This window comes from Arvicanthis niloticus, chromosome 21 (genome assembly GCF_011762505.2).
Source record: "Arvicanthis niloticus isolate mArvNil1 chromosome 21, mArvNil1.pat.X, whole genome shotgun sequence".
Lineage (NCBI taxonomy): Eukaryota > Metazoa > Chordata > Mammalia > Rodentia > Muridae > Arvicanthis > Arvicanthis niloticus.
The window spans coordinates 28,279,193-28,290,915 of record NC_047678.1 but is presented as its reverse complement, the minus strand read 5'-3'; the positions used below and the strand labels follow the sequence as shown (position 1 = coordinate 28,290,915).

The window sequence follows — 11,723 nt, the reverse complement described above, 5'->3', positions numbered from 1 at the left end:
ACCCACACCTTGGGTCTCAGTGCTGCCCACCCTTCCCTCTGTCTCAGGTGTCGGCGCTACCACCCAACGGCCTGGTCCGCAAGGTGAAGCGGACACTGCCCAGCCCCCCTCCAGAGGAAGCTCACCTTCCCCTGGCTGGCCAGGTGCCCTCACAGCTGTATGCAGCCAGTCTGCTGCAGCGAGGGTTGGCGGGGCCCACCACCGTCCCTGCTACCAAGGCCAGCCTGCTCCGGGAGCTGGACCGGGACCTGCGGCTGGTGGAGCATGAGTCCACCAAGCTGCGCAAGAAGCAGGCGGAGTTGGACGAGGAGGAGAAGGAGATTGATGCCAAGCTCAAGTACCTGGAGCTGGGCATCACCCAGCGCAAAGAGTCGTTGGCCAAAGACCGGGGTGGCCGTGACTACCCACCTTTACGTGGCCTTGGTGAGCATCGTGACTACCTGTCTGACAGCGAGCTCAACCAGCTGCGGCTCCAGGGTTGTACCACACCCGCTGGTCAGTATGTGGACTACCCTGCCTCAGCTGCTGTGCCTGCCACCCCCTCTGGCCCCACTGCCTTCCAACAGCCCCGGTTCCCACCTGCAGCCCCACAGTATACTGCAAGCAGTGGTGGACCAACTCAGAATGGATTTCCAGCCCACCAGGCACCTACCTACACTGGCCCTAGCACGTACCCAGCACCTACCTACCCTCCTGGGACTAGTTATCCAGCTGAGCCTGGCCTGCCAAGCCAACCGGCTTTCCACCCCACAGGCCATTACGCAGCCCCAACACCCATGCCAACCACGCAGAGCGCCCCCTTTCCAGTCCAAGCTGACAGTCGTACTGCCCATCAGAAGCCACGTCAGACTTCACTGGCTGATCTGGAACAGAAGGTTCCCACCAATTACGAGGTGATTAGCAGCCCTGCGGTAACCATGTCGTCAGCCCCCTCTGAAACTGGCTACAGTGGTCCAGCTGTGAGCAGCAGCTATGAGCAGGGTAAAGCCCCTGAGCATCCCCGGGGCAGTGACCGAAGCAGTGTGAGCCAGAGCCCAGCCCCTACTTATCCCTCTGACTCCCACTACACCAGTCTGGAGCAGAACGTTCCTCGAAACTATGTGATGATCGATGACATCAGTGAGCTGACGAAGGACAGCACTCCCACTGCCTCAGATAGCCAAAGGCTGGAGCCTTTGGGGCCAGGTGGAGTCAGTGGGCGCCCTGGGAAGGATCCTGGAGAACCAGCTGTCCTTGAGGGACCCACTCTGCCCTGCTGCTATGGCAGAGGTGAGGAAGAATCTGAGGAGGACTCATATGACCCCCGTGGGAAATCTGGTCATCACCGGAGCATGGAGAGCAACGGCCGGCCAGCTAGCACCCACTATTACAGTGACAGTGACTATAGACATGGGGCTCGAGCAGACAAGTATGGGCCAGGACCCATGGGGCCAAAGCATCCCTCTAAGAGCCTGGCCCCAGCTGCCATCTCCTCAAAGCGCAGCAAGCACCGGAAGCAAGGCATGGAGCAAAAGATTTCCAAGTTCTCCCCTATCGAGGAGGCCAAGGATGTGGAATCAGACCTGGCCTCCTATCCCTCACCCACCGTCAGCAGCAGCCTGACCTCTCGGGGCAGAAAGTTCCAGGATGAAATCACCTATGGGCTCAAGAAGAATGTGTATGAACAGCAGAGGTACTATGGGGTGTCCAGCCGGGACACAGTAGAGGAGGATGACCGTATGTATGGTGGCAGCAGCCGGTCCCGAGTGGCATCGGCATACAGTGGGGAGAAGCTGTCCAGCCATGATTTCAGCAGCCGAGGCAAAGGGTATGAACGGGAACGGGAGACTGCAGAGCGACTTCAAAAGGCGGGCCCCAAGCCCTCATCCCTGAGCATGGCCCATGGCCGGGCACGGCCCCCCATGAGGAGCCAGGCCTCTGAAGAGGAGAGCCCTGTCAGCCCCTTAGGGCGGCCCCGTCCCGCAGGGGGCACTCTCCCTCCTGGGGATACCTGCCCACAGTTCTGCTCCAGCCACTCCATGCCTGATGTCCAGGAGCATGTCAAGGATGGACCACGGGCCCATGCATATAAGCGTGAGGAGGGCTACATCTTGGATGATTCCCACTGCGTGGTTTCTGACAGCGAAGGTAATGGCAGCTGGGGGTGATTGCTGCTAATGCCCAGCACCTGGGGGTCTGCCTGCCTACCCTGGTCCCCAAGATGTCCCAGCAGGGTCCGTCTTGGCATCTCATCAGTGGGCCCTGCTGCAGGCGGCCCTCGCCTGATCTACCTGTGCCCTGGTTCCTGGTTGCTGGAGGGTGGGGACCTAGTGACCTGCTTGTGGCTGTGCTGTCCACTCTGGTTCCCTTGCATGGCTTCAGCTAGGTCTCCTCTATGGCTAGCCAGGGGGTTGATGGTGTTCTGTTTTTGGTCTCTGAAGCGTATCACCTGGGCCAGGAGGAGACAGACTGGTTTGATAAGCCCCGAGATGCCCGCTCCGACCGGTTCAGGCACCATGGGGGCCATACAGTCTCCTCCTCCCAGAAGCGAGGCCCTGCCAGGCACAGCTACCATGACTACGATGAGCCCCCTGACGAGGGCCTATGGCCTCATGATGAGGGTGGTCCAGGCCGGCATACCTCAGCCAAGGAACACCGGCACCACAGTGACCACGGGAGGCACTCAGGCCGCCATGCTGGTGAGGAGCCAGGACGGCGTGCTGCCAAACCACATGCTCGGGACATGGGTCGCCACGAGACCAGGCCTCATCCTCAGGCCAGCCCTGCCCCTGCCATGCAGAAGAAGGGTCAGCCTGGGTACCCCAGCTCTGCTGATTATTCACAACCATCCCGTGTTCCATCAGCATACCACCATGCCTCTGACAGCAAAAAGGGCTCCCGGCAGGCCCACTCTGGGCCTTCTGCCCTGCAGCCAAAGCCAGAAGCCCAGGCACAGCCACAGATGCAAAGCCGGCAGGCGGTTCCAGGACCGCAGCAATCACAGCCACCATCATCCAGGCAGACGCCCTCAGGCACAGCATCACGCCAGCCACAGACACAGCAGCAGCAACAACAACAGCAGCAGCAGCAGCAGCAACAGCAAGGTCTTGGACAACAAGCTCCCCAGCAGGCCCCATCACAGGCTCGGCAACAGAGCCAGCCAACCCCCCGGGGCACAGGCCCTGCTGCCAGCCAGCCAGCAGGGAAACCTCAGCCGGCCCCCACCACAGCCCCAGGGCCCCAGCCAGCAGGACTGGTGAGTTAGCTGCTCTTGTTCATGGGTCCCTCACTCCCCTAGGGCAGATGCAACAGTTGAAGTTTGGATGTCCTGTGGTTTCAGGGTGGGGGTGGGGGTGAGCAGCATCTCAGCTGCAGGTTCTGTATTACAGCCACGTGCAGAACAGGCAAGCAGCTCCAAACCTGCAGCCAAAGCGCCCCAGCAGGGGCGGGCTCCTCAGGCCCAGCCAACTCCAGCACCTGGACCTGCAGGTAAGCTGTGCCCAGAACACTCAGAGCGGTCTTTCCTATACCACTGTACTCACCCCCGACCCTGCCCCTGTGTGCACATTCTCACTAATTCCCCAGAAACACCCAGTAGGCTGCAGGCCTCCCACCAGAAAATGAGCCTGGGCCAGTGAGGGCCCAGGAAACTATCCTAGGCTATCCTAGGAACAAGGCCAGAACCTTTTCTTTTCATTTAATTTTTATTTATTTATTTATTTATTTATTTATTTATTTATTTATTTTTGAGAGAGGGTCTTACTGTGTAGCCTTGGCTGGCCTGGAACTCACTGTGTAGACCAGACCAGCCTTGAACTCACAGAGATCCACCTGCCTCTAACTATAGAGTAGTGGGATTAAAGGCATGGGCCACAATGCCCAGCTGAATCACAGCTCGCTCCTTCCTTCCTTCCTTCCTTCCTTCCTTCCTTCCTTCCTTCCTCCCCCTTCCCTCCTTTTTCCTGCCCCTCATCTCTTCTCCTCTCTTCCCTTTAGCCCTCCTTATCTCCTGCTTCCTCCCAGCCTTTCTCCTCTTGCTATTTTTATATCTCTAGCCCCGACCTTCTTCTACCTCACAGGTTACCTGAGTGTCAGGTTCCCTCTTCCCCTCACACCTCGAACGACCATGCATAGTGTTGTTCGTTCATAACGCTGCTTTCTTTCCTGTAGGGGTGAAGCCTGGAGCCAGGCCTGGGGCCACCCCAGGGGCTCCCACTGGTCAGCCAGGGGCAGAAGGAGAGAGTGTATTCTCTAAGATCCTCCCTGGTGGGGCAGCAGAGCAAGCTGGAAAGCTGACAGAAGGTATTCACTGCCTGGGGTCAGGTCCACACTGGGTGGGTGCTTCTCTGGTGGAGGTTGGGGATATGGGGTGATTCTAGGACCAGTCATCAGGACGCAGACCACCCACTGGTACCCAGTGTTTCTGGGTATTCCTTATCTCTTTAGCCTTACCTTGACCAGTGGCCCTGACTGGGAGGAATCTGACCCAGTCTCTGACATCTCTCTCTCTGTTTCCTATGTCACAGCTGTCTCTGCTTTTGGCAAAAAATTTTCCTCGTTCTGGTGATTGTGTCCAGAAGGGTGAGTACCTATGCCTGCCATGCTGGGAGAAGCTTGAGTTGCTTGTGGTTGGGGGAAGTCCTCTGGGAAGGGCCCAGTCTTCAGTAGCTGGCACAGTGAGAGCTACATACTCTGCTGGGTGTGTGGGAAAGAGCAAGGACACTGCATAGAGCCTAAAACATGGGCCTGCTCAGGAGAGCAGTCACTGTGTAGACCAGGCCAGCCTTGAACTCACAGAGATCCAGGCATGGGCCACATTGTCCCCAGCAAGAGAAAGCCAGGGCTGGTGTCCCTCTTGCCTTTCTCTCCACCCCAGTCTTCCGCCATGCTCTTAAAGTGATGGGACGTCTTGACTTACATGCAGGGGCAATGCTGAAGCAGCTCATTGCTTTCCCCTGTAATGTTCCACAGGCTCCTGAAGACCTGAAGAAAGACAATCTCATTGCTGTGGAAAAATCTCTGGAGTCAAAGGTCTGGGCGCAGCTCTGGACTCTGCGTATAACGGTGAGTGTTGGAACCAGGTTAAGATAAACCAGAGAAGTGGGTAAAGGGACCCTGTTCCTGGAAGCGTGAACTAAAAAGGACCTGGTATGCTTCTTTCAGCTGGGCTGGGCCTAGCAGCCCCCCTCAGAGGCAGTGTGCCGGCTGGCATGGTGGGAAATGAGTCAGCTATCCTTGGGAAAGGGCCCAGTGAAGCCAATTGTACCCCTACAACTTCAGGTCTGTATTCTGGACACTGAGTTCAAAATCGTCCCGTCCTCCAGGCCTATGGCTCTTATTGGAGACATTGGTGTTTAGTGCCAGTGTATCTAAACCCAAGAGAATGTAGAGCTTTGGGCACGAAGTGAAAAGACTCTTGGATTCTCAGGTTGTGCTTGTGGCTCACAAGGTGAAAGGGTGAACTAGGAAGAGAGGCACACAGAAAAGGAACACAGGAAAAGCAGTCACTGGTCAGCCAGTCTCAGCCTAGGTCCAGGGCAGCCCAGTAAGAGATCAGGAAGGCACATGCCAGGAGCCTTTTCTACCTAGATCGTAGTGGCCAAAGAGGGTGGGATGCTCCCTCTTGGGGCCTGTCCTGGTCTAGCCTTAGCCCTGGATCTGTGGACAGAAGACGTACCTCATCTAGAATTGGGGAGAGTAGCCTAGTTGTTGAAGTTGTTCCTTGCACGACCAAGGATGACCTATCAGGCCATTTCCCCGAGGCCTCTGGTCTCCTGCTCTTTTTCCTACTCTGGAGTTAAGCATATGGAGATATGTGGGCAGCCATAAAATCTCAGGTGGTACTCAGGGGAGATGGGGAGGGACAGCCCATGGCCCAGGTCCAGGACAGCAGTTAGTAAGCAGGTCTCTTTAAGGAAGCCTTAGAGCAGCAAGTGCCCCTACTTAGATCAGGCCTGCTTGTTGTAGACAGGAAGCCGTGTATGGGTGCCAAGGACTGCCAGTCTTTTCAGGAGCATGGAGGTGCTGAAAAGGGCTCAGTCTCTCATCCATTTATTCAACAAATGCTGATCAAGCCCCAGATATGTGCCCAACCCTGTTTTATACATTAGGGACACACTAGAAATCAAAACTGAGTTCCTGTCCTTTCGAGTCAATGGTCCATTAAGAGAGACAAACAGTAAATAAGTCTCAGAATGAAAAGTCTAGCCATGAATGGCAACATACATCTTTGATCCCAGCACTCGAAGGCAGAGGCAGGTGGATTTCTGTGAATTTAAGGCCAACCCTGTCTACAGAGCAAGTTCCAGGACAGCCAGGGCTACACAGAGAGACCCTGTCTCAAAAAAAATAAAAACAAAATAAAACAACTCCCCACAAAAGTAAGGAAATAAATAAATAAATAAATAACCAATTTGAAAGGATTTTCTGATGGCAAATGTGCAGCAGGGTTTCTGCAGCAGCAGGAGTTGACCTAGAGAAAATAGTCAGAGCTGGAGGTGTGGGAAGGCACCGAGCCAGCCGCGCTTCTGATGCTGAGTGGAACTGGTCCGCCTCAGAGACAAGCAGAGAGGACCACAACTAAGCCGTGGCAGAGGAGCAGTGGCCGGAGACATTTTGGGTGGGCACCGTAGGCCAAAGTGAAGACCTTGGGCTTTCTGCTAGTGACAGCCATCCCAGTGTTGACAACACGCTCCCTGCCTTTGCGGTAGGGCAGTAGACACCCTGCCACCCTCCCTCTCAGCTAGACGTTTTCTTGGAGTTCCCTGGCACATACATAAAATCTCAAGTGGCACTCAGGGGAGGTGGGGAGGGATGGGACAGCACCCAGCCCAAGTTTGGGGCCAGAGAACTACTAGGAAGGAGAGGCAGAACACCTGTGCTGTGGTCCACACCTTACCATAGTGTGGGCAGGCCACTGAGACCATGGCTCTGTAGTGAAGAGCTCCCTGGTTCTAGCATTCGGCCAACAGTTGGGCTAGGTGGTCAGAGTTGCTCCGTGCATCCATCGCCTGGTGTCTTTTATGTCAGTTGCAGAGATGAGCTAGGAGGTGCTTGTCTTTTGAAACAAAACCCCATCTCCCTCACTCTTTCCTGTTTGTTTTTTTGAGACCGGGTTTCACTTGTAGGACTGACCAATCTGTAACTCAATATATAGAGATCAAGCTGACCGTGAACTTGTAGTGAGTCTCCTGCCTCCATCGCTTAAGGCTAGGGTTATGGATGTACACTATCATACCTGGCTTTCTACACTGTTACAAAATAAATGTCAAGAGCCAGCAAGATTGCTCAGTGGGTAAAGATGTTCGCTGCCAAAGCCTGACAGCCTGAGTTTAAATCCTAGAATACAAATAGTAGAAGGAGAGACCCAACTCCTGCAGGTTCCCACTGACCCCCACGTGCAGGTATATACACACAAGCAAACATAAAAAAAAAGTTGGACGTAGTGACACATGCCTGTGCTGTAGGCTGAAGCAGAAGGGTCACTCTAGTGTCACTTTGGGTGATGTAATGAGACCCTGTTGTCTCAAATGGGAGAGAAAGAAGGGAGGTCCTTTCCTGGAGATCTGATTCTTCCTTCTCCCAGTCTGTCTGTGATCTTTAACTTGCACAAATACTAACCTCTCTATGCCTTGATAGAGTGGAATCCTCTGGGTGAAGCGGGACCTGGCCATTGTACACGACAATGCCTAAGAGTAATGTTAAGGAGGGTGGCAAACTATGTCCAGGGTTCTTGACAAAAAAAAAAAAATTCCTTCTTTCTTCTCTCCCTCTCTCCTTCTCTTTTCAAAGCATCTACAAGCTGGCAAACCTTTGGCCCAAAGATTCACACCAGGTGGGCCCCAGCAGGCAGGCCTCAGCCGAGCATGAGAATGACATGTTTTCTAACAGCAGCGACCTAGGTGAAGCATCTGCTGGACCAATGGGACCATTGGCTTGGGGGACCTTTCATGTCTTTCAAGAGACCCTGCCTTACTCAGGCCAGCTGTCCTTGGGAGAGAGGAGCCCTCCTCACCAGAATGTGGTCGTGCTGTGTCTGTCTGCTGCTCTTCCCGCAGCCTCCTGCGGCCTGGCCAGCCAGGCTTCCAATGCGTTATACACAGAGTTTGGGTGCACACTGCCCTCCCTCTAAGATGCCAGAAGTTTTTTCCACAGCCTTGGAGAGGGGCTTTGACTGAGGGCTGGGGCCCTGGGCTCCGATTCCTTCACATTCCAGCTGGCCCGGATCCCTCTGTGGCCATAAGGCCTTGCCCCTTTCACCCTGCCCTATGGGTGACACTGGAGCAGGACCTCTGCATGGCCAGCATGGGTTTGGGAGAACTTTACAAACACTAGGACCTAACACTGTCTCATCGCTGAAATAAGAGGCCATAGCACCGAAAAAGCAGCGTGGGCACCGGCTGAGGCTCCTCCCAGCCCGTGGATGGCAGCGTAACTAGGCATGCCTGCCATCACCTTAAAGCCATCCCCCCAGCCATTGTGAGCATCCCAGCAGCATCACCACTGTCTCACCCAGCCGGTTCCCGGCTCCTCATCTGTACACCTGGGGATTTCTTTTGATTTCAAGAACAGCCTTAATCATTCCAGTTTAATTTACATGTATACCTCATGAACATTTTTTTTGTTTTATTTTTCTTTCTCTCCCCTTCTTTTCTTTGCTTTTATCCCTTTTTTAATCCCTTTGTCTCTCCCCCCGCCCCCACCTCGTGATTGATGGTTTGGTTTCCTCTCTGCTCTGCCCCTGCTCAGCACAGGGAGAAATGTTGATTTAGAAGCAATAGCGGGCAGCAGGCCACCAAGAGCACAAACCCAGGGCGAGGCCTAGGGAGGCTCCTCAGCCCGCCTGTTTACTGTGCAATTTCAGTCTTCTTAAGCCATCAGCAGTGGGTGTGCTCAGAGCAGAGGAGCCAAGGGAAAGGTTCAGAGCCCTGTGAGGTACGGGGAGTATGGCACCGTCCATTCACCTGGTGGACTGGGCTACATGCCTCCCCAAAGCCCTTCCCTTGGAGGCCTCCCGTCATCTCGGGCCCAGCCACAAGTCTCATCTCTAATGTTCTATGCAATGAAATATAAACCCTCAAAGACAACTGTTAATATTTAATAAATTCCATGTTACATATAAGGAGTTAATTGCAAACACACAGTTGAGAAACTGGATAGCTCTATCTGCTCATTCCAACACCCCAACCTGATCCTTGTCCCTACTTTCTCTGTGTGTGTGTGTGTGTGTGTATGTGTGTGTGTGCAGGCGTGCGTGTGTAAATTCTAAGTCTGTGGCATGTTTGACCTGTGGCAGGACTCGCTGCTTGCCAGGTGAGTCCCGCCTGTCTCGCAGTGGAGCATGCACAGCTCCAAGCCTCTTTGCACGATTTCTTTCATTTTTAAATGCTCGATCTCTCGCTTGGAGTTCTTTTTGCCTCCAAACCTCTCCTTTCGGAGCGCTTCTCCCTGACTTTGGGACACGCTAGTAAGGACCTGCCTGAACTGCCTGAACATGCCAGGCCATGGAGCAGGCCATGAGGCCCATATACCTTGCAGTTTTTATCTGTGTACAATAGCAGATAAAAACAAACCTTAGAATAGACAGAGAGGAGCCTGCACAGGATGCATGTGTATGAACATTCTGTGGGTTTGCTGTAGGATTTCTACTTGTATATCATTTTTCCCTCCTATCCCAGGCCTGAGCCAAAAGAATCTGGTCACACCTTCCCAGTGGGGCACTGCTCAAGGGCAAAGCTGGGGTACATCTGTGGAGAGGCAGAAGCCAAGGGATCCTGTCTGTGCCCTATGATCCCTAGGTTTTGGCTGATTCTGCTCTATGTCTCTCCTGTGTGATGAAGACCATCAAAGGACTGTGATCCAAGAGCTCTGGAATGGAGCCAGGGGTTGTAGGGTGCCCAGGAAGAGCTGGCTATGGCTGAAAATATCATTCAGAAAAAAACTGTTCACATAAAAAACAGCTTCAAGCTGAGCTCAGAAGGCTTCTCAAAGGCAAAGCTTACCGAAGGGTCGGTGTGACCCTCTCCACATCTGCCCCAGGACTTGCCTCCTCTGAAGCATAAGTATTACACTGTTGTCAGGATCTCCTTCACTGGTCCAGGACTAGGACAGACAGTACCTGCCTGATCCCTAAAGTCTGGCCTGCCTCCAGAGAGCTTCAGTGTATACCATGCATTTCTCAGGGGTTCATGTTTCTCATGCCTTTTTTTTACAATGCTTATAAATCCTTTAGAGTGAGATCCTGTCCTACTGTTGGCTGCTGTGGATGGGACACTTCAAGCTGTGTTGGACTTAAGAGCCTGAGTTCCCGATATTTAGCTTTCTTCATGCTATGGAATATCTCAGAGATCAAACTTGGGCTATATGGGGCCATCTCTATAAGGGCTGAAGAAGGCCCTCAGTAAGGAACTCACAGGCCTAGGTGTGTACAGGATGTGCCCAGTGTCTAGATACTTGGGATCATGACTATATCCCATTCCACTCATTGTCAAAGGATTGGACTAGGAGATGAGAGCAGCAGGGTATCCACAGGCCAGCCTCTGGCAGCCCCCCTAGGCTCTAAAGTATTAACTTTACAGCAGTTTTCTTTTCTGGCTAAACTCTGAGTTTGACATTTCTGATACCTGCTACTCTATCCCTGGCTGTGCCCACCAGACAGGTCTTTGCCCCTTTGTGAATACGACTGCAATAGTCTTCTAGGTCATAGGTATCCCTGGCCCTTGTGTTGACTCTGGGGCTTGGGGACCAGTGTTTGCTGCTGTGGGACACGGTAAGCAACGGGTGCATCTCCAAATGCCTAAGAAGTCTCTGGGTAGAGTTCAGACCTTCTCCATTTTCCCCTCTCAGTGTCATAAGCAAGGGTACCCTCCTCTGCCCACCCAAGGCCTCAACACACTCACTTCATAGTGATGGTCCTTCTACCATCTGCTTCCTATTCTTTGGGCAGGGTGATTAGTCTCAGGGCCCACAATGAGAGAACAGCCAGGGCAGCAATTCTGGCCTGTATCCTGAAGCCTCTGGGAGTTTTCCAGGTGGGTCCTTTGCCATGAGAGTACAGTCCTGCCCAATAGCCCTTCTCCTCCCATGCTGTAAATAATTTGTCATCATGGACTCCAACAGGGTCGGAGGGACAGATATAATCAACTGAAACTCTCTGGAGATGCCATCTCTGTCTCCCTGGGTGCCAGTACCCTGCTACCAGGTGGCACTAGAGAGCCATAGAAGTCGTGAGATACTGTATGTGTAAGCACATGTACGTGAGTGTGTGTGTGTATGTGTGCAGTGTGTGTGTGTGTGTTTGTGCGTGTGCACACGGGTCTCATTCAGCCTCTGGGGTCAAATCTGCTCCTCTCCAAGTGTGGTACCCTGGAGAGTGGTGACCATCTACATTCTTTCCTCTAGCTTCTATGTCTTGTTTTTGCTTTCCTCCCCTCCCCTCCCCTCTCCTTCCCTCTCTCCTTCTTTCTGTGAGGGGGAAGAGTGCTGTACAAAGTCAGACAAACAAGTTTACATTGTAAGTGCAATGACCCGAGTCCTCCACATGACCTTGTGAATTGTGTGCCGTCCTCCTGTGCTCTGTGAGAACTCGTGGTACTTCAGTGTCCCTCCCCTGTACTGTGACAAGGTATTTCTGTGGTATCAGAATAAAAGGACTTGATATAAACAACCTCCAGACTGTCTTGGGGATGATTTCTGAAGTGGGACCGCTTAGGCAAACAAGTAGATGCCAACGTTTGTGACAATAT

The 11,723-nt window shown here is 53.4% G+C and overlaps 1 protein-coding gene across 2 annotated transcripts in view; it reads left to right on the top strand.

Moving 5' to 3' along the window:
- Bsn (bassoon presynaptic cytomatrix protein) overlaps positions 1-11,644 on the top strand; it is a 90,235-nt gene extending 78,591 nt beyond the window's left edge. Inside the window, exons 6-13 of one of the 2 annotated variants that reach the window (XM_076917588.1) lie at positions 48-2,127; positions 2,421-3,235; positions 3,369-3,468; positions 4,150-4,281; positions 4,506-4,560; positions 4,951-5,043; positions 5,143-5,259; positions 7,771-11,644. In XM_076917588.1, the coding sequence (XP_076773703.1) occupies positions 48-2,127; positions 2,421-3,235; positions 3,369-3,468; positions 4,150-4,281; positions 4,506-4,546 (3,168 nt within the window). In that variant the 3' untranslated portion in view covers positions 4,547-4,560; positions 4,951-5,043; positions 5,143-5,259; positions 7,771-11,644. The remainder of the gene's footprint in view (positions 1-47; positions 2,128-2,420; positions 3,236-3,368; positions 3,469-4,149; positions 4,282-4,505; positions 4,561-4,950; positions 5,044-5,142; positions 5,260-7,770) is intronic. The other variant, XM_034484396.2, reaches the window with a different exon arrangement.
- Positions 11,645-11,723: the final 79 nt, after the last annotated feature.